The sequence below is a fragment of the Lepisma saccharinum genome, chromosome 11, assembly GCF_977018435.1.
Source record: "Lepisma saccharinum chromosome 11, izLepSacc3.1, whole genome shotgun sequence".
NCBI classification, from domain to species: Eukaryota; Metazoa; Arthropoda; class Insecta; order Zygentoma; family Lepismatidae; genus Lepisma; species Lepisma saccharinum.
Genome location: NC_139239.1, coordinates 33,263,811 through 33,287,554, shown reverse-complemented (window position 1 = coordinate 33,287,554; position 23,744 = coordinate 33,263,811). Strand labels below are relative to the sequence as shown.

Below are 23,744 nucleotides of genomic sequence, written 5' to 3'. Positions count from 1 at the left end.
GAGAGGCAGTCTGCAGTATTGGGTACTTTTAGTTTTATAACCACTGATGCAAGGCTACCAGCAGTGGAGGGGATGGGGAGGGCTGTTGACCCCCCTCCCCACTATTTCCACTTTTGCTCCTACACTATGGCCTCTTAAAATGCTATGCCTTGTCTACCCAGTCCCGGTGGAGGCACATAGTGGTTCGGATCCTACTTTAAACTGTAGGTCCAGTCCCAATTAGTCTATCTGTGCATAAAGGTGGACCTAAAATTAAAACTCAAATTCAAACTTGTCTACTAAGAAAAAGTAAATTGTCCTTGCCCCCCCCCCCCACACACACAGTTTTGGCACCCAATCGCCGCTACTGGCTACCAGGTGAAAATGTTCTCCCTCTTTTGGAGGGGGTGGTCGTAGCGGGCTGTGGGTTAACTCATAGAATTATTTATTGTCATAATAATTGCTAATGTGTATAATTTTATATGTGTGTGTATGTGAAAGTGTGTGTTTGTTAATGAACGTTAAATTCCATAATGCCTCCAGTTCTGTCAAAGTTGAAATCAAAAACCTTGCATAGCCAAGCTCCGGAAATTCTAAGCAACGTGCACGAGTTCATGAAGGAGGAAGCCAGTGAAGGTGTTAGCATCAAAATACAGCATTTTGGCAAGAGAGCAGTGGCTGCGACTGGAGTTCCTGAACGAACAATCAGGGCTATCATGAACGAAAGACAATCTCTTGTGATGTCAGAAGGCCCCTCCACATCATTCCACACTCCCGGGAAAGAACGACAAAGACCAGCGACCAAATCGTCAGTGGACGCTTTCGATGAAAACGTTATCCGTAGGCGCATATACGACTACGCTTTGCGTGAAAATGAAGTGCTGACATTGAAAAAATTGCATGTCAAATTACAGGCGGACATACATTTTGCGGGAAGTCAAGAGAGTTTGCCACGTTTGCTGCGAAAGATGGGATATAGGTGGAGGAAGAGGAGGCTGTCATTTCTGCTGCTTAATGCGATGCATATTGTTTTCTGTGTTAAAATTGCCATGCTTTGATGGGTGACCAAGTTCATAGCAGAGCCGGCGGAAGGGGAGGGCGAACCGTGCCACCGGCCAAGGCGGCAAAATTTGAAGAGAAGAAAAAAATAAGCCTATTGAAAACTGTGGTCGAGCGAGATATTCTTTTCCGCTTAATAGTATTGAAATAGCATAAGAAGTCTCATTGTTTATTTTATATTTTGATGTTTTACTTAGGAATATATTGATTTTCAATTTCCCGTTGCTGCGTAACGGGGGGTTCGAAATGGAGCGGCATCTACGGCCACCGCTCAGGGAGGCAAAATGACTAGCGCCAGCCCTGGTTCATAGCAAAAGAAAAAGCCGCGCAGCTTATCGTCTAGTGGCAGTATATGTACTTGTTATTGTTGTGGAAGCTGGCATCGTTTGTAAATGTAGAACAAAGGCAACCGACTGTCGCCGATCACAGAGAGGAAATAATAATACTGCTTGAGGAGGAGTGTTGTGGTCCAATTGTCGCGGTTTAACACGTTGGCATGTTGTTATCTGCCGTTGCAGTTCCGTACCAGTGTATACGGGTTTTGGGACTGAACAGTTAGAACACCACCAGTGCATTAATGCAATGAAAAATAATATTTTTTTATTTTGTTTGAAATCACTCAAATAAGAAATCGTATGAAGAAGTCTTCTTTACAGCATTTTTGGTAATTTTACGTATGTGTTAGTTCATATTTTGCAAATTTTTAGTCCATATGTATGTAGCTACATACAAAGCCACTTGTTAGTACATATTAATCCTAGTCCTGGTATAATGCATGACGTTTAAAACTCAACGTTAGATAGACCTGAATTCTCTAATTTCCTTGTTGTACGTAACAGCTGTGTATCGGCGCTCTGCAGCGATTTTTCTATCTGCTCCATTAGCAATAATGCTTCTTTAGTTCTGTCGCGCATCGCACGGCAGAAATATCTGTGCTGGACTCTACACCTTTGGCTCTTGTTGAACAACATCCCCTGATAGCATTCTGCTGTCACTACGGATACGTTGCATCTTGTCTACTACTTTTGCATTAACAAAGTTCCTCGTAAGTTATGTGCAGAGCATGTGTGTCACCAGAAACTTATCTAAGTGTGATCAGACCATTGATAAAATTTGAATAGTAGATATAATAATAATGAAAATTGATTGAATGATTTGGTTTATTGTACTTCACTTTTCTGCCACATTTAGCTTATCGTGAAGATGAGGATGAATAATGATATGATGAGATTAATTAAGAAACACAAAGAACCCCTATACTCAAGCCTGGATTTGAACTCGGGACTCCTTGTTTTGTAGTGCGCTTTGCTAAGCACTCGACCACGGCTCGGCCATAGGGGCTAACTGGCTATGCGGGAACGATTTTTTTTTCTTTGCCAGGACGAGATCGGTAAGGGGACTTCTTAAAATCCCTTCGTTCGGAACGGGGGAAAGTCGCCATTTCCCGACTACATCGGAAAATTTTCTAGACGGAAAATGTTCACAATTTATCGACACTCTGAAAATCTCGAATTCTACACACCGCTCAATTATTGTTTTTCCATTTCTGGAATAAAAACTCATATTTTCAAGAAATTTCATTCACCTGTAGTGCAGAAAATATCGAGAAATAGCCACTTTAAAACACAATTATTTGGAATTTGCCGACTGATCTTTCTTGATGTTGAAGAGTTGATGAAACCTTCTGACGTCATCTAAAACTCTACAATGCAGTCCCTCCCCAATATCATCGTCTCTGGTTTTGTATCTTGATACTCTTGCTTGATACTCTGATGCTCCGGTGGAAACACCTTGAATGTGGATGGGTCTTCTAGTTTTCTTCTTGATGAGCTAATAGGTGTTTAGGGGGCTAATGTCTGGTTGGGGGGAGCTTAGCCCCTACCAAACTACGCCAATGCCAGCAGTGGCGTCTCGTGGCCTCAAATTTGGCCGGGGCTTATTTTTTAAAGAATTTAAAATATAATAACAATTCACATGAATTACAAAAAAAAGGTATTTTTTTCTTCTAGACTACAAAACTGGACTTACTTTTTTGAAAGAATTTAAAATGTAATGACAAATTACATGAATTACAAAAAAACGGGTATTTATCTTCTTCTAAACTACAAAACTGGACTTATTTTTTTTTTTTAAAGAATTTAAAATATAATGACAATTCACATGATTACAAAAGAAACAGGTATTGTTGCGAAACATACCTTTCTACGAACGTTGACTCCTGTTCTTCTGCTCAGCAAATTTTGTTATTACTTTTTCGTTGAAGCCCACTATGTTTGAAATGTATTCTTTCTCTATTGTAAGCAAGTGCCAAGGCATTTGGTCTGTCTTGTCCCATTGCATTTCTTAAGCAGGTTTTAATACGCTTCAATGTGCTGAAACATCGTTCAGATTCAGCTGTTGCCACTGGAGTTATTAAAACTATGTTTGTTATTTTTGCTGTTTCTGAAAAGGTACCCTCTAAATAATTTTAAATAAAAAATGAATGCAATCTACTGATAGAGTTTATGTTTTTCAACTCTTCACTACAACAAAGAACACGAAGTTCCCTCTTTAGTTTTCCCTCTTCTATGAAGGGATAATAAATCTGGGAAGATGCCTCTGTTTAAAGATTGTTCTCTTTCATTATGTCCTCGTAGAGCAAGTTCATGTCGACCACAGAATTTTAAGCAATCGATAATTCTATTTAATATATGCCTATTTTTCCGGACAAATTCATTGTGTCTTGTAATTGACAGCTTATGTCCTTCATCAATTTGTGTTCGAACATCAACCCTGCCAAACTCACTCAAACATAGCGAATGAAAGCCACCACAACACTACAGAACAACACGCGAGATCGAACGCGACGCGAAGGTATTAGCCCCGAATCAGCACTCAAATTCATTGGACTCTCCCCCTAGCACGTGACCTTCACTGTAGCGTAGGTGGGTGTAGGGCACGCCTTCCTTTGCGACGTGCCCCGGAAAACGATAATTGACATCAATGCCGCTAGGAGCGCTGTCGTATCCATTGCAACAGACGATGAATTTACATGGGTAAAAATCGCCTTTTAAAAGACTGTGTGATAGTTATGCGTTATGATGATTGATAATTACGTGAATACGTCCGTTTTTCTTTAGGGGCTAAGCCCTGGAAGCCCCAAGGGACGAGACGCCACTGAATGCCAGTGCTATAAAGAAAAACTTGATGGATTGTCAGACCTTACAAGTAATAGCTAAACGGAACTGAAATCAACTCAATCTGCCTGGCATTGAGAGACAAGATCCATAAAAAAAACGACCTATTGATTCAACTTCCAATCCATTCCAGTTATAAATATGAAATTTGGTGAGTTAAAGGAACTCTGAATTATGTACTTGCTGCATTATCTATTTTCTCTATGGACACATCCAGTTGTTTATTCTGCTGTAGTCATCAATTGATACATAACGATTTCTCACAAACTGAATATTATGGAAACATAAAATTCTGGTGCACCAGAAGCGCATCGATTGATAAACTAAAGCGTTTGCCAAGAATCAGGTTAACAGTTTGATGCATTTTTGCTTATCGTTTGTGAAAGTAATGCCAAATTCATATGATGCAAGTGAGTATTTCTTTCTATGTCAAACTGTACTGTAATGCATCAATTGATGCTATTTTTATGCACCTTCCGGCATTTTTCTCGATGATGCACTTATATATCCATTAGAAACTGTTTGCACGAAATTGTACTGACACGAGGATGGACTGAAAGTTATAGGTGATAAGAGTGAAAGAAATCGAATTAAACTATTTTTTCTTTCTGTATTTTTTTATTGGTTGTAATATAAACCTGACTACATGAGCAATGTACAATCATATAAGTTTGAACGTCTCATACATCAACAGTAGTTATGCTGAGCATACATTTAAACAAAATTACCTTTGTTCCGTAAGGGTTTCATAACAGACAGTTCTGGTTGTCGGGTCTCCTGTTCGCGAATTTCTTGGAACAAACTCATGATACAAATCCATAAATACAGCTTAAAGCCTGCAAAGAAATGCATATATTAAGTAAAAACCAAAAGAGTACAACAGAAAGTTGGGGTAGATTTTTAAATGCTCATGTCGCATTCTGCGAGTTTTCCTAACCTCATGGCAAGAAATTCCTTATGTTACCAAATTTGTTTCCAGTTACGAAGCACATTGTCGCACAACAGTTCTACTTGGGACTAGGAATGACGTCATGAAAATATATTTTAGAACCTTCATTGTGAATCTCGTACGAAATTGAGAATGGATGGGGAAAAAGTTTTCTTTTGTTTTAATTGAATTACATTCAATTACAGTAGTGTTCTATGATATACACGAAATACATTCACCTTATTTTCGTGTTGCCAGAATTGGCTTCTTTGCACATCATTTTTTTTCAAGGTGCAGTTTGACCGACAGTGGACAAAAAGTATGTATAAAGAAGCAAATTGTTGCACACTAAGTGAGACGAGTGTACGTACATATATGTTTACGCTACCTTGAAATAATTTGACCTACTACGAGCATAGGTCAGGCCATTTGTAAAACTTGAATAGCAGAAGTTTTATTTATTTGGTTTATTTTACTTGGCTTTTCTACCACTTTTGGCTAATCGCGAAGATGAGGATGATTGATGATCTGATGAAAGTGATGAAGGGACACTCACAAAGAACACCCATGCTCAGGGCGGGATTAGAATTTTGTCAAATACTTTTTTTTTTTTTTCCATATTCTGAATTAAGTGTGTTCGAACAATTGAATACATTATCTAGTAAGCTTATTTCAAGCATTTTTCCTTAACTAAATTGCAAGAAAACCGAAAAATGGGATACGATATTTGATAACCTTAGCTACATTACAAAGTTTTTACAATCGTTACAGAAGTTGATTGTAAGGTCAATATGTTTTATTATGATGATGTTTTATTAACTTTCGTGAATAATTGATTACATTATGATCGATAATACAAGTACATAAACAACTTAATTACTTACAAACCAAAATGAGTCCCATAGCTCCAACTTGGGGGGTTCGGAATGTTATTGCAACAGCTCCTATTCCAGAAAGAACAATGTCGATCATGTTCAGAATCAGCCAAGGAAGAAGCAGGAATCGATTTCGCTGGTAATAGAAACAAACATTTTAATTTCAATTTATTTTTACTACATGGGTCTTACATTTTAATGAAGCATATTTGTGGCGTGAAATATATTAAACAATTAATTAAACTTAGGGAAAATTTTGGCTTTTGAGTAAAAGCGGACCTCCACTTTATCTAATTCCTTATTTATCTTTGAGAAATATCCAAGAACAGTCACGAACAATGTTTTTCAGAATTTCAAAACCTACTCTGATTCTTAGAAACGAAAGGCATTATGTATTTTTTTTTTTATTTTACGGCGCTTTTCTGCATTTTTAGGCTATCGCGGCCATGAGAATGAATTATAATTAAATGAATCTGATGAGGAGACACAAATTATATTTATGCTCACGCCAGAATTCTTTGGTGTTATTCTACCTCTTATAGTAATTGCGACGATGAGGATGGATGACAGGGGCGGCGCCAGAAATTATCGACCGGGTGGGCAGAAGCTCCACATTGATAGATGAGGGTGGGCAGTATAAATGTAAGACCATATATAGTATATATGTGTATGTAAGACGTATGCATCCTCCTCTCTCTTACACCCTCGATTTTTCTCTTACTTCTTTTTCCTTTCCTTTTCTTGTTTTCCTCTTTATTCTTTTCTAATCTATTCTCGCATCTTGTTCCATTTCCTTTCGCTTTGTCTCTGATGGACACAATTATTTCAAGGAAGTGTTTACACATGCGCAGCCATCAGAAGCGTGCGGTAAGGAAAGGCGGGGCAAGCGCCGCTTGCGTTCTTTTTTAAAACACTTTTGATATTTAAAGTTCGCGTTTTTAAATGCCTCTATACACATTAGAATGGAATTTATTTACTATAAGATATTTACATTGCAGAATTTTCATTTCCTCTATTTTCTGTTCTTTTGGCTTGAAACATAAACCGGCTACACCCTTGACGACGTTGGGCGATGCGCCAGGACTGACCGCGTTTAGAAGAAGAGGACTGCTCGTCTTTCTCCCCGCTTTTCGAGTGACTTATGCAGTTCTTGCATGGACACTGTCCATCCCCGTTCACGAAGAAAAAAGGCTGAGGGCAAGCAACACCAAGACCGCATCTGTCTTTGGCAAGGGTGTTGGAAAGAATTCGTCCACACGTCCACAAGTGTTGCTAACTTCCAGAATTTTCTGTGCATCCGTGGCACCACCTAACGCGGTGCGATTTTCATGTTTGATACTCTATAGTAATCAACAAATTATATTATGAAGTTAGCCAGTGATCACAAGTCGTATGCTATTTATAAGAAATGAAATCACAGCCGGTACTTGAACATATTCGTCATGTGGTCGGTTACTCGGAAATATTGAGGGTATGTAACACTGCAGGTTAGGGTGAAAAGGAAGGTTAATTTAGAAGCGTGGGTGCTGCTGTTGCGTGTTGTTTTTTACTGTGATATTGTGATGTTTTTTTCTGTTCTTTGTGTCGTGTTTTTGTACCTGGTGTAAAAGTACATTAAAAATTTCCGCCAGGGTTGACATACCAGAAGAGCCATAAATTTGCTGTGCTGCAGGTAAGGCCTTGATTAGGGACCTTCTTTCAAAACCATTCAGTTCGAGAACATATGGTGTAAAGTTGGAGCTTGTGATTGTGAGTCGAGCGACCGTGTCCTGAACTGTGCACAACCAAACCAACTAAGAAAGATAGGAAAGTTTTCATTAGGCAGTTTAAAACATCTCAGTACAACAATATTATGTAGTAGCAACGATCTTAATACATTATTTTGTTGGCCATGTGTTTTGTTCAATACAAATTTAGGAACAAGCTACAGTGACTTGAGCAATTTTTATAATGCAGTGCAAAGACATGAACGTTCCCAGAATCACATCTGCGCTTGCATCCAACTGAAGACAAGTCATGATTAATAATTCTAGCCAAGTAAGAAACCGAAACCCGTCCGTTTATTTAAGATCGAAACTTTATGCTAATAGGATGTTTATTATTTTTAGGGTTAAAAAAGAACGTAATTTAATTTACAGTTGCCCTCAAATATCAAGTAAATCATTATTTTCTTCATGGTTGAAATTTACAAGTTTATATCGAGAGGCTTTTTTCTTCTTTATAAACCTGCAGCGAAGATTTGATTTTACGGTATGTATGCACTTCACACACTCAAGCCCGATACTTCACCATTATGCACATTATTGTAGATAGGGATGTGTGTAGGCTTATATTATATTTGAAATTGTTATAATTAACCAAAACGAAAAATTAACCCATCGCTTGTCTATCACGAAAGGTCACGGCACGCCCCTGGCAGCCATACATTCTAGTCACATTCATTCATGCATGTTAATAGAGTAAAATAAATGTGAATTAGGTTTATTTAAGCTTGTGTTGCAAATACAAGACACATACTTGAGTTTATGTATTCGGCGACAGTGATAGAAAGTGCGATGGTAGACAACCGTGAAGTTTCTCGTAATTTAAATGCATGTTCCTGAGCATAGTATTTTCATCGTATGAGTTTTTGACTGAAAGAGTTTTCTTACTCCTTGGGGGTCACTTTTCTTAGCTTATAAGGTTTTTTACAACTGAGAAATCTATCTGAATGTTTGTAGTAGCGGCGATTGGGTGCCAACATTTGAGGGGCAAGGACAATGGTAGAAAAGGCTTAGCATAATGAGGTCATAGTGCAGGTGCAAAAAGTGGCAAAATGTGGCTGGGGAACTGCATCCCCCACTTCCCGCTCCTCCTAATCGCCGCCACTGAATGTTTGGATGAAAATGAACGTCTTATTAGCAATGATTTAAAACACACAGGGATAACCAATTCTTTGTCCATTGTCCATGAAGTATTCCTAGGCTAATGAAAGGCTATTTTGACAAAATATCACTCATAAGTAATAAACAAGTAAGATTGAAACATCTGTTCAGAATTGAAGAGACGTATTAGCTAAGTTGCTATTCGTTTTCTGAACTTTCATGTTACTAATGCGGGAGAAGCAATACACGTATGGTTACATGAACAAGCGATCAAGAAAATTTTACGAAAAGTATTTTTTATTTGCATAAAATTTGAAGTTGCGGGCGGTAATTGCCCCCTGCAGGTACACTTAGCCGTCAATGTTCCCCCCCCCCTTTGCCCCCTAGAACTTATTTCAGTCCAAGGTTGGGGGGGGGGGCAATGCCCCCTGCCCCCTGTGGTTGCGCCACTGCTCCAATCCCCTCTACACAGTTTCAGTTATAACTTCTCGCTAAGTTACATGGTGTGGTTTGTTATTATATTTTTCCCACATCCGAAGTACCTAACTTTTTTTTTCATTGTGGTACTTCTCAAAGCAGTCTTTCCCAGTGAAGGCCCGGAGCTGCTGTCCTCAAGTTCACCCTAAATTCTGATCTAATGTTGATCATACCCTGAATAATTTTGAGCCTCCTAAGCATACTAGCTGCTTTTAATCATGGAAGTGTTCATTTGATCACAGTTTTTGTTTCAATAGATCTAGTAATTACTTTCACTTTCTAATGACAAAATTGGCTTTTTATGGGTTGATAATATGTGAACATTTCTAGCATAGATACTATTCAGAAGTTAAAAATAAAAAATACATATTATGTACACCAGAATACACTTACTTATTGAATCATTCATATATCCCCAAGTATATGTACTTATTGAATTTGATTGGGTGGGCAATCGGGTGGGCACAGGAATTTTTGGGTGGGCGCTTGCCCACCCGTGCCCACCCCTGTCGCCGTCCCTGATGGATGAAGTGATAGTGATGGAACAAACACACTTCCATGCCTGATCAGAATTACAACTTGGGGTTTCTGGCTTCGTAGTAGCTACGTTAATCACAGAGTAATGGGCTTGCGAGACCAGGACTGAACGCGCTCAAAAGTGGTTGAAGAACACTTTTGAGAGGCGGGTAGGTAGTAATTGAAAGAGATTAGGAAGATCCACTGGAATGTTATTAAATACCGACGATGAAGCTAATGGTGGAAATTAACGGGAGGGGGGATACAGGGTCACGATTAGGCAGGATGAGACCTGCACATGAGTACAATATAATAGTATATATTATACTCATGTGGGATTACATGTAAAACATTAAAAATTCGTCTTCTAATAAGAGCAAAAAATGTATTTTAAACTTGGGGCACAATAAAGTTGTAGTCAAAGCTAATAGTCTTGTGAATTTTGAAACTCACGTTCAGCTCTAATTTAAATATAAGCTAACTCTAGAACACATTTTCTTTCACTTTAGTTATCTGAAGAGCCGCGGTGGTCTAGTCTGGCTGCCACTCAGGAGACTTGGGTCCGATTTCTGGGGTGGGTGATCTCAGGTCGGAATTTTGTGGCCTTGTCTCCGCATAAAACGGCTCTGGGGCCCACCCAGGCTCAATTAATGGGTACCCGGTGGTAAAGGCTGCCGAAGCATGGTGCTGATCTCATCACCTCCAAAATAGCCCTACCCCCCACTCCCTATATATACCTAATGGCATGGCGCAAAGTGCAGGGGGATTTTACCTTTACTTTAGTTATCTGTGTCAGATGAACTGAGAACAAAGTCAGTTTTGCATAGCTCAAAAAATAAACACAAACCGACGGACTGGGTCTCCTAGACACGGACCAAGTTTCAACCCTTGTATAAGAATGACTTATGCAATGCCTCGACGATACAACTAGAGACCTCTACAGGATGTAGCCAGAAGGTACTGAGAGCGACAGTACAATATGGAGGGAGAGCAGTCTATTAGAAATTTAGTGAAATATTACCACCTGGTTCCCGTTCTATGAAGGAGGCCCTTTTTTTCATTTTGAAAATCCGTACTTTCTAGTGTGTCAATTATTTACAGGTAATTTATTACACACATAATTAATATATTTCTTTAATGTAAATAACTTCTATCCTTGATTTATCCTTGTTTATTTTATTTCCATATTTTATGTAATTTATAATATATTATATCTGTATCTTATATATATTGTACACGGTGGTAAAGATCTGATATACTGAGTGTAAAGATAAATAAGAAATGTAGAACACTGTAATTGGGCATTCGCCTGTTGTGTTTAGTAATAAATAAATAAATAAAATCATTATCTTCAATCAACCTACACCGACTTATAACGTAGTTCCATTCATCTTCAAAAGGTGTATTTTTATTACACAAACGACATTATAATTAATTTTATTTTTAAAAGTTATCGAAAAATTTGAATACTGCAAAATTAATTTAACAGATTTGTGGTGTCGGTCGAGTCTTATTGATTTTATTTATATATTTTTGTAGGATCATATTTTTTTCTACAATTAGTCCTGTGTGAGTAAAACCCAACATTAAGAAATTGTTAATCAGTATAATCAGAAGATAATTGTGGTTAAGTGCGAGGAGCAATACAATGCTCTCATTAGAGAGAGAACTGATGATTTTTTACACCCTTTGTAATCATTATTGTTCCATTGGCATGTGCTGAATTAACCTTGTACAGAATTCTGTTGTTGCGAGTCGTTGGCAAACAAATAATAAGAAGAAACTTAGTTACTGAATTCGCTGATCTTTTATTTGAGTGCATGGGTATGCGTATAAAATTACTTGTACCACGCCCCTGCCTCCATTTTTGTGCCGATCTATGTGGTGTATCCTTTCTCTCTTGTGTTTTTATTTGGTGTTTGGTTTCATTAGATTAAGTTTAATTTTGTTCTCTAAAGTGTGCCCCCTTACGGGTTCAACTCTTCAACGCTACGTTAACTTAGGCCCTGAAATAGATATGAATCGAACTTACGCTTCCTTTATTAAAGACCTTGGTTTTCAAAGTTGCATCTCTTTCTCGGTAGATACCCTCTTTTTTGTGTGATTTCAGCCACAATGGTTGGAAGATGCTTTAGCGAAGAAAAAAAAGAGAGGTTATAAAGTCTTGACCGGTTGAAGAATTATGAAGCCAGGTGGTTACGGTTGCTGGTTGGGTGAACGGATTGGTTTGATCCGTGCCTGTGGGAATTCTTTACCACAAAGGCAAGATTGTTGCAAACTTGTATGACCCCTAACAAATATCTCGTACACCCTACCGGAGATGTATGTCACGTCACCTATTTTTGTTTTTCTCAGAGATTCTAAGTTTTATCCAAAAATTGTCTGACACGTGAACTAAGAGCAAAAGCGTTTAATTTGCACACCGTAAAAAGTGTATTCATATAGTAACAGATAACGTTCACATAATCATGTACCAACAATTACCTTAATAGATCCTGATATCAGAAGAGAAGCTGAGATTAAAGAAATGGAATAGATAACCAGACCTACAATTCCTACATATTTGAGTTCTGAAAGTAAAAAGAAACGACAAAAATGTAGAATTTCACACATGCAAGAGTTAAAACTAATTCTAAACCCCTCTGGCTCATCACAGATATTAAATCTTTACTCTGTTTAAATACATTACTTTCTAAATTATACATAGTTGGTTAATCTCAATTACTGAAATTAAAAGTCTTCACATTTTGTCTTCAAACAACCCTAACAATAATCGTATTACGAGGGTCACTATTTATATTTTGAGCCTAACAATGAAAAAACAGGAATTTGGCATTGAAAACTGCTTTATTGTTTTTCGAAGTATTCTCCTTTATGGTCAATACACTTTTGCATTCGTTCGAACCATTTGTCAAAGCAGTTTTTCCAATCTTCTTGAGACACCTCCATAATATGGTTTTTGAACGCATCAACGGCGTCTTCCACCGACGAAAATCGTTGTCCACGCAATTTATTCTTGACATTCGGGAACAAGAAGAAGTCATTGGATGCCAAATCAGGACTGTACGGCGGATGACCCATCCATCAATTCGATTTTTTGACTGTTCATAAAGTCGGTTGTTAGACTGCTGTTTACGTTCCGGCTCATATGCATATATCCATGATTCGTCACCTGTTACAATCTTATATACGTCTTTTGAAGCACCACGATTGTATTTATTGAGTATTTGTTTACACCAATTGACGCGAGCGTCTTTTTGAGTTTTTGTCAAATTGTGTGGGATCCAACGAGAAGATACCTTTCTCACAGCTAAATGATCATGTAATATTTTATATATGCTGGTGGAACTAATGCCTATGGTTGCCTCAATCTCACAGTATGTCACATGACGATCTTGCAGTATTAGGTTTTGCACAGCATCAATGTTTTCTTGAACAACAACTGATTTTGGACGACATTCGCGAATCTCGTCGGTGAGCGAATGGCGGCTACGATTAAATTCGTTATACCAGTGTTTCACAGTGGCAAGGGATGGGGTTTCATCGCCAAATGTGGAAGTAAGTTGATCGATGCACTCTTGTCTTGATAATCCACGTCGAAAATCGTAAAAAATCATCGCACGAAAATGTTCACGAGTTAATTCCATTTTATTGTTGTCGCGCAATCTCCAAGGCAACATAAACAACACAAATCAAGCTTTGACAAATCATTTGAAGTACGTTATGGTCAATAATGCCAGACGATTCCGTGCAAACGTCAAATCGCGCCTAACTTCAATCAGTGTTGCCAAGGCTCAAAATATAAATAGTGACCCTCGTATTTGCAGAAATTCGTCAAACGCATGTGTTGTATCACGATGTTTCAACATCTGTGATAAATGGTTGATCATTTTCCACAAATAAAATATTATAATCATTATTAGACATCAAATCTAGGAATGGAATATAATGTGTTAAATCTTTATGGATAAAATTTTTTAAAGTGAAACATGTGCCTGCTTAATTCCAATAATGAACACGTTGTAGTATAGCGACTGGAGACTTGTGCAGCGACAGCGACGACAGGAGACTTTGAAGGAACATCAGACGATACAACAGGAAACTGTGGAGCAACAGAAGATTGTACACAAATGGAATAAAAATCGAATTAATTTTCGTACGGAGTGTGCGTTATCAAATCTTACTCTCGAATCGCTCAATTATTTACTTACTTGTTCTCAGTTCCTCTCTGTCCGGATCACCTACTACAATTCGTTTATTTGAGTTGAACAGAACAGTCTGAACTCCATCCGAAACTTCTTCAATTTTAGTTTTTGGAACAAAGAAATATGGATCAAAAACCACTATACAGCAGGCAACCACAACTATCAACCGAAGAAGCTAGAATGAAATAAACATTATTAAGTGCTCCAAAATGAAGACAACTAACTATATGTCTCTATATTTCCATGTCAAATCAAATGTGTACTGTATAGAAACTTACAGCATAGTGCAATATCTACGTATATCAGTGGTTCCCAAAGTGTGCGCCGCGGCGTCCTGGCTGGCTTACAGGGGCGCTGCGAAATGTTCCAATGTTTTCAGTGAAATGATATGATTGTTCCAAATATGTGCTTATTTAATATTTTTTACACACAAAATGTTTCTGAATTTCAAATATGTGTTTATTTTTTAACTTGAGGCAAGTGACCTAACATCACTAACTGAGCGTTGCATGTGAGACCTACATTCTGACTTGGGCGCCGCGGAAATGTCTTAAAACACTAAGGGCGCCGTGAAACGAAAAGGTTTGGGAGCCTTTGACATATAATTGATTTATTGATTTGGTGTTTTAAGTCCACTTTATGCACAGCAATCTACGTATATAAATGTCAACGTATAAACATATAGTGAGACGGTCTTTCAGCAAAATACTTTGAGTCCGAATTGTAAAAATACACAAAATAGGTAAATGTACATCTAATGTATTTAAAATATACAATTATTTGATGCGTGGATGTAATGATTGCATTGAACAAATATCGTAGATTTTCTTGATTGTAGATAATTGTATCCATCTATAGGCCACGGAGTGTGAAATAATATTTTTATGAAACATATTTGGTTATGAATGATTGATTTGGTTTTATTTACTTCGCGTTTCTGCCATTTTTGTCTAATCGCGAAGATGAGGATGAGTGATGTTATGATGAAATTGATGAAGAGACATTCACAAACAACAATGTGGGTTATGGGTTAGGGGGTCATTGTTATGAAAACTTAAGTCAATTAACCACATATGGTGGTTCATTAACTTAATGACATATTGACTTACAGCATCTATCCATCCCAAAACTACTCCTCCGGTTCTCAAACTGCAACAGCAACAGCACTGGTTCAAGCACGCCATTATCAATGCCTGAAATGAAATTTAAATTTATGCACAGCCCACATATTTGAAATACATTTTGAATCTTTCATGGTAACCAATGGCGAAGTTAATTCAATGCGTTGTGTTTCAATAAATATAAGATAAAATTATGAAAGCTTCATCGGGTTAAAGTTACAGTGGTGTAAGTCACTTTCTTAAAAAGAAAAAAACAGTCTGACTCACAGCACTTTGCTGATCAACAGAACAGCTGTTTCCTTTATCACTAGACCTTAAACTGTCATCTGTTGATAGTTGAATGAATCTCTGATTTACATCACGTTTTCTGTAAACAGATTAACTTATATAGCTCTGGTTTCTGTGTCTAAGTCTTTTTTTTTAAAAGTGACTTACAACACTGTAACTTTAACTCGTCCAAATGTCGGTTTTACAAGCACAGAAATATAACAAAACTAGAGTTAACGAGTTGTATCTTTGCGGGTGAACCTTGACCACGACTGGCTGCGCAGTAGCAAAGGGAGGAGTTACCGGCTGCCTTAGCCAATGGGTGTCATTCTCCTTTAACTTTGTAAGTGCTGTCGACCACTCAACGGCGAGTATTTAGCATCTACGGACTTTTATCTGCGCGAATTAGTCAAGGTCACCCGCAGAGATACAGCTCGCCAACTCTAGGCACAAGTGATTATAAAATCGATGAAAAACAAATAGTTATCAGGATTACTGTAATTTCTTAGGAAAAAACTGCCGAGTTTTCAGAGGTTTAGCACAAGCCTTATGACTGTAAAAAGTAGACTTACTTCTCTTGACCATTATGGTAGTTAGTTTAAATATGCATCTAGAATGTGTATTCACAAGCGGCAGACAACATCATTTGAGAATGATACGTGTAATGAAGTGCAAGGTAGACAGACCACCGAGGCAGAAGCGCTGAGAGCAGAAGGCGTTGCGAAATTTTTGTTCTCTTTGAACATGGTTTAGTAATATAAAAGGCACACTTTTCCAAATCAAATGATTTTCGAAGATTATATCACATATAGATATAGTTTTCAGTGCCAAAGCGTGACATTTTTACGTAGTCATCGCAAGACTTGCCAAACGTCAGGGTCAATCTTTCAACCGTGGAGGGGGAGGGGGATTTCTACATTGATAATGACGATAACAGTGTTCGTGCAGACGTGTGAAGTAGAGATGGCCAAATTCATTTTCTTCTACGTTGCATATTATCGTAAAATAAGGAAGACTAAACTTTCTTAAATTCTACCCGAAAAGTGGAAAAATTGTTAAACGTCTCTCTCCGAAATCCGGGTAGTAAAATTTCCGAATCGAGATTTTAATTTTTCGGAATCCTGATGTTGTTGATCATCCCTGGTGTGAAAGTAAGATATGTTAGGGAAAAGGTTCTGTCTAAGTAAGTATGTCTGCCACCTCGAGAATAAAAATCTTGATCAATCTTGTCATTCGTAAGCATAGTAAATACAAAACAACATTGAAGTACTTCGTGTTTTGTAAAATACGAACATTCTTTTCAGGAAACGATATTTGAACCGCAGGATCAAAAGAAAAAAAAATGAAAAGGAGAAATACTGTGAAGGAAATACAATGGATCCAGAACAGCTCCCCCCCCCCCAGCTCTTTCTAGCACTAACCGTGGGGATATTTATGCTTTTGCTTACTTATGACGTCACTGAAAGCCTGCCCTGTTTGTAAACAAGGGGGCTGAAAAAAGGCCTCTTATGACCAGACCTTCAAGAGCGGGGGAAAAGCGGTCGAAGGACCTTGGATTCGCAGACCTGCTGCGATGAGTTGGCCCGCCTGACACCATTGCACTCAACAGGAAACGTAGCGGGACGGCTGGGCATGGGGGATAGAACTGGGCTCTCCTTCCGATTCGCTAAACTTAGCGAATCTCTTGCGTTTTTTAAATTTTTTTTTTATTATTTTGCTTTGTCATCGCCGCATCTCCCTTTGACCGGACGCTTCGCCTCTGATAGTTTTATATTCAGTTTATGTCCTTTTCATTTATGATAATTCATACAATAATTTTAAATTCTGAAAATAATTATACTCAGTGTTCATATTGTCTATGTACTATATATGCATGTATATAAGTCGCATTGTTAAAAATTTAAATACTAAAAGTCTAAGATGACTTTAAAATTTAAATGTTTATTTTAAACTATTGATAATTTTCCATAATAATTAACAGTATGGTTACATAATTATATCAAATATTTCCCCGTCGCTTCGACGCTCCCTAAGTTGGTGATATTTTATACTTATATTCCATACTTAATTTCATATTTTGATTTACATAACTAAATATATATTTACATATGTAACACTTTTTGGTACATATAAATCCCTGTTGGTAACATTATGACTATACATCGTCACTGTACCTGCACTCCGGATCCTGGCTTACGTCGTGGTAGGCACACGCGACAGAAACCAACTCGTTACTCTACACACTCACTCCGAGACCCTGTCGGCGACGTTTCTTGCTACCTTCACCACCGAAAATTCTCTGGTGTTTGCTAATTTAACATTTTATTTCCGACACAAGAGCTTATTGACTTGCACCATCAGCTTCGATTAGGGATTAGCCGATTCCGATGTATCGGTATCGGCCGATACCAGTGGTATCTGTATCGGAACGTATTGCCAATCGATACTTTTCCTATATTTTGATCGCAAATATGCCGCGCGACACTTTCTAGGAGTATAATTATGCTGGAAGTTGTGCAAAATTATGTGGAAAAAATTGTTTTTTGTCATTACGCAACAGGTATTATTCTGATGTAATTTTTAATTTTTTAAAGCAAAACAGGTAAATTGAATCAATAATTGTAACTGCTACAACTTTCAAGCGTCGGTATCGGTAAGCATCCGTAAGCAGGGGTGCCCATAGGAAGGTTTCATGACGCGCCTGCGTCATGGGATTTTTTTTTGGGGGGGGACAAAATTTTATACCAATTCTATATATCTTCACACAAAAATGGGGGGATCGTATCGTTTGATTGACTTGTTATTGATTTTTAGTTTTGGTTATTATGTGTAGTTTTTCTACCTACCTGTGGGTGATCGCGGCGATAGGGTTGAAATGAAACACCACCTCTTATGCCTTTAGAATCAGTTTGGATGGAGGGGGTGTGCTACGAGTATTCGCATTAATACAAGGTTAGTCGAGCAGACAATCTGTGCACAATAAGGTTGACTAACAATGGCAGTGAGCCTAAAGTGTCTAAAGTAAACATATATTGCTTAAATATGTCTGTATTATACAGTGACACAACCACAGGGGTGGCAGGGGGTTATTGCCCCTCCACCCCCAACCTTCGACGGAGGTCAATTCTAGGGTAGCAAGAGGGACAAACATTGACGGCCAAGGGCAACTGCAGGGGAGCACAGAGAAGCAATTACCCCTTCGATTTCAAATTTTATGCAAATAAAAATTCATTTTGTAAAATTTTCTTGCTTGCTTCGCTCGCATTATCTGCTTTTATCGTTTTCGTCAAGTTCAGAGCTTTAGCTAGGGGCGGCGGTAGTCGGACATAGCCGCCGAGTGATCTAAAAAAAAGTTGTAAAAGAGAGAATGCCATGGCGTCCAGTGAAATTATTTGCACCCTATTAAATCAATATTGTTTTCAACTGAAAAAATTGGATCTAAAAATGTTCTTCTTCGCTTCGCTCGCATTCTGCTTCTTTTCTGTAATGTAATGTACAGCGTGTTTCAAAAAGAATATACGTATTTCGCATGCATATATTTATTAAACTTTAAGACATACGAAGATGAAACTTGACACACATACTTACGAACCTCTCAAGTTCAGATTACAGATGTTCAATATGTCCTCCAGCAGTGACACGAACAATATCACATCGATACTCAAATTTCTCCCATACTCGGGCAAGCATGTCCTTCGTCACTGATGTTACGGCAGTACGGATCCGGTTCTTCAACTCTTCCAGGTTCTGTGGGAGTGGTGGTACATAAACATTGTCTTTAATGAAACCCCACAGGAAGAAGTCACAGGGTGTCAAATCCGGTGACCGTGAAGCCCAGCTGATACATGCTAAGTGGCCAGCTCCTTGACGACCAATCCAACGGTTCGGTAGAGTTTCATTCAGATACTCACGCACTTGGCGACTCCAGTGAGGGGGTGCCCCGTTTTGTTGAAAAATGAAGTTGTCTTCGTGCAGCCTCGGAAGCAACCAGTTTTGTAACATAGAGAGATACTGCTGACCGTTAACCGTGTTTCCATCAAAGAAGAATGGGCCGTAAACAGATGATCGGGATATCGCGCAAAACACATTCACTTTGGGCGAATCTCGTACATGTTCAATGAATGCATGTGGGTTCTGTAGGCCCCAAATGCGAACAGTATGTTTTTTTTACCTGACCACTGACATGAAAAGCAGCTTCATCACTAAACACGATGCGTTGTGCGAAAGTGTTGTCATTGTCAATAGCATCAAGAATCTCGTTACAAAATGCCACACGTTTGCGTTTGTCATCAGGACGCAGAGCTTGTAACAGCTGTACCTTGTACGGATTCATAACCAGCCGACGTCTCAAAACACGCCAAATTGTTGTTGTAGGAAGTTGTAACTCCCGACTGGCACGACGAGTTGATTTTGAAGGGCTACGTTGGAAAGCAGTTTGAATTCGTGCAACATTTTCTTCAGGAACACGAGGGCGGCCAGGACTCTTTCCTTTACATACACATCCTGTATCTACAAACTGACGATACCATCTGCGAATGTTCCACCCATTCGGAGGATCAATTTGGTACCTCAACCTGAAACGTCTTTGCACTGTAATCACGGAATTGCACTTCGCAAACTCGAGAACACAAAATGATTTCTGCTGCGGAGTAGGCATTTCAAACAACTGACGGTTACCAAGCAAAACAGAAGACAACTGACATCTAGCGGTTATTATATAAACTAGACTATGTATTCGTTTCTCTAATAGCCGAGCCGGGGCGCAGCGATCGATAGTTTGGACAAAATAATACTTTGTAATACGTATATATTCCTTTTGAAACACGCTGTATTTAAATAATATGTGTTGTATATTTGTATTGAATAGCTTTCAATACGTACACAATTTAGTGTTAGCTTGTTGAATATGTAATTTCTATTTTATGTCGCATATATGTAAAGCATATGTTGTGCGTGAAAGTTACACATGTATCTTCGGAATGCATTTATCATTCATTTTCTGCCATTCAAAAGTACAGTTTGTGTGCTAGATTTCCATTATTAGCTAATGTGAAATTGACGGTTTTGAAAAATGTTTCATATCGTTTGTTTCAAACAAATGCTTTAGCACAGACTTCTACCCCCCTCTTTGGGTAATTTATGAGGATAATAACGTCTTTGTTACTACTACTACTACTACTACTACTACTACTACTACTACTACTACTGGTAGTAGCAGTAATAATAATGATAATAAAGCCATTATTTATGTTATTATTATTATTATTAGTACGTTTATCCTGGCACAAAATTCGTGGTTGCACCTCTGGTATTATATTTTTCCACAAATTTTGTCTGACAAAAATAATTTGAGTAATTAATTCGGCATAAACGGAGGGGGGATGTTCTACCTTTTTTGGGGGGAGTGCATCATGAGCCTTGGGGGGGGGGATAGACACCCCTGTCCGTAAGTATCGGTATCGGTATGGTTTTGAAGTACAGTATTACTAATCTTTCGCTGCTGAAACACAACCACCAGAATCGCAGATGTTATGTTTGATTTAGTTTCGTAATTAGCTGTAAAATTTATTCATTTTCGTTTCGCATCTATTTCGTAATTCTTATTATCAATTACAGGAGGGGAAATTTGCTGAAAATGACAATCGATACCGAATAAACTTGCTTATCTGCAGAGATTACCCCATCTAGAGCACTGCAGAAGGAAATAAATAATAGATAATTGATACCACCATACAGTGGCGTATTCTTTACGTTACCGCGTTTACAGCTGATAAACCAACCTTTTTTTCATATATTTTAATACGTTTGGCTTTAACATATGGGTAGTTGCTCATTATATGTTATGCAAAACAAGCTTCTAACCAGAATTCAAGTAAATTATTTTTTAAAAAAACTTAAAGGCTGGTATATGTACGCCACTCATCGTTCTCCGTTGCACCCTTCTGACGACAGGGTTTCCTCCCCGATTGTACGCGGGGAGGGCGAGGGAGCCAAAGCGAGTGGCTATTCAAAAACGGCCACGCGGTCTGTGTGGTAAGTTCCAGATCCGTAAACAGCGTTGGCAGGAGAAAACTGCTTGTTCCTTCCTTCTTTCTGTGCCGGGCTTGGCAGAGGCAGTTGTTACATGAAGTGAAATTTTGCTTGGTGCAAGTAAATCTAGTTCCTGTTTTAGGCAAAAAGTGAGATTTTATGAAAAATATAGAAATTGCCGAAATATTTGAAGTCGTCGGACTTCTGTTGTTCTTTTATCTGCATTGGTGTTCTAGATGGGATGTATAATAGATACATACCATGAATAAGAATTGTTGTGGTAAACCAGTTCAAATTTAACTAAGACATATTGGTCATAACAGTTCATACTATTACAAAATATATTTTTCTTGCTTTATATTTCTTTTTGTCTATTTGTAACAATTGAAAGCGTTCGAACACGCGTGGCGAGGAGACCTTTTCTAACCCCAAATTCTTCAATAGGGGCAAATATTATATACGTGTGTGTGTATGATGGTGTGTGTGTGTGTGTGTGTGTGTGTGTGTGTGTGTGTGTATACACCCAATTCTACCTCAATCAGCTTGGTGGCAAATCACGTTATATGATCAATTTTCGATCTCACCAACGAAGTTCCCTGGTTCGAGACATGTCGTGACAATTGGAGTTTCCCGGGTCCCCTTTCATCAGTTTCGTCTAGTCATTATTCGTTGTCGCGATTAGCCAAAAGTGGCCGAAAGGCGACGTCAAATAAGAAAAATAAAAATAGTAAATGTAATAAGCCCCACCAAGGACTTTATTTTGATTCTGTTAGCACATTACATGTTTGAAAATCCCTCTCAATGCGGTCGAGCCACGACACCCGAGGACCGATTACAATTGAAGACTAAAATTGGTAACCGCTGTAAGTGCCACAATAATTCAAACACCGTTTTCTCCGTTAAACTGTGAAATGTGTCATGCTTTATAATGTGGTAAACGTGAAATGTGGCTGGTAGCCCTCTAAGTAGTTCAAAGGGCGTGTAAAGAGGTCACGACTGTGAACGTTCTTACGGGCTGATGTGCTGAACGATGTGATTTCCCAACACTTTAGCTTTTGGCACTTACAACGTTTACCACTTTTAGTCCTCAATTACTACAATTACAATTGATTTTAGTGATAGAAGTCATTAGTAAATATTAACGTATATTTTAAATATATTATCAGAAGGGCTTGAGAACGCTCTTTCCCGGGTTGTCGACGAATTTCGAAAACGAAATTTCGAGCCACGAAAATTCCTTGTCCGCCTCCACCTCTCAATTCTAACACTGGATTTTACTTACCCGTATGCCGTACTCACAGTTTGAAAGTTGTGGTTCCGTAGCATATGCGTTTCTTACTCAGACGTGGATCGAACAAGGAGGGAAATCCCCTTCCTAAAGAACAAACTTAAATTTGTATCCTGCACATACGCTGCTTTGTTAGCTCGAAAATTAAAACTTGCTAATGAATTACTAGAGAAATAAATACCTGTGAATTTTTCTTTGAAGAAGAAATTGCACAAATAATACGTTAGTGACTGCAATACAAGGGAATTAACCTACAGCTGTGCATCTGCGTCAACTCCATAAACGACAGACATCCTGCAAAAGTGGCGTGCAGAAATGTAGGCTTGCTAGTTCAGTACACCCGATCAATAGCAGCATATCTTATCACTTTCTAAACAAGCGATTACAAATATACAAATCAATACTTGCTCATCCCTCCCCGATGGCTTAATGATAACGACACATCAAGGTGTCCCGGGTTCGATATCTGGTGGAGGCACATAGTGGATCAGGCCCCACTTTAAACTGTAGGTCCAGTCCCTCATGATAAAAGGAAATTTGAAAACAAACTTTGACAAGACTTGTTTGAACAAAGATATTTGAATACGTTTTTCTCAGAAAGCATTTGTTGGCAGTAGCAACATTGTATTTTCACGTTTGCTTTCATTGATTTGGTTTCGCTTTTCTGACACTTCCGGCTAATGAAGAAAATAAGGATGATTGATGATATGAAATTAATTAAGCCACATTAAGAAAGAACACCCATGCCGAGATAGGGATGCGAACCCGGGTTCCCACGTTTGATCTGAACACTTGATTGGTTTGCTTTATTTTTCTTCGCTTTTTGTGCAACTTTTGGCTAATTTGCGATGATGGGGATGAGTGATGATATGTTGAAATTGATGAATGGACACTCACAAACATCCATACCCATGCCGAGATTCGAACCCGGAACCCCTGGCGTCGTAGGCCGATGTGCT

At 38.4% G+C, this 23,744-nt stretch overlaps 1 protein-coding gene across 2 annotated transcripts; it reads right to left on the bottom strand.

Annotated features, from left to right (window-relative positions):
- Window positions 1–4,842: 4,842 nt before the first annotated feature.
- Window positions 4,843–23,083, bottom strand: LOC145995191 (uncharacterized). Of its 2 annotated transcripts, none has more exons than XM_083131747.1 (6): window positions 22,967–23,083; window positions 15,189–15,272; window positions 14,086–14,254; window positions 12,359–12,444; window positions 6,027–6,153; window positions 4,843–5,050 (listed from the first exon to the last, which is right to left on the bottom strand). In XM_083131747.1, the coding sequence occupies exons 2-6, from the start codon at window positions 15,261–15,263 to the stop codon at window positions 4,929–4,931; spliced, it is 579 nt and encodes a 192-aa protein (XP_082987873.1). In that variant the 5' UTR covers window positions 15,264–15,272; window positions 22,967–23,083; the 3' UTR covers window positions 4,843–4,928. The 2 variants fall into 2 exon arrangements, with proteins under 2 accessions (XP_082987873.1, XP_082987872.1); XM_083131746.1 differs by lacking the exon at window positions 22,967–23,083 and adding an exon at window positions 22,780–22,846.
- Between the last annotated feature and the right edge of the window lie 661 nt (window positions 23,084–23,744).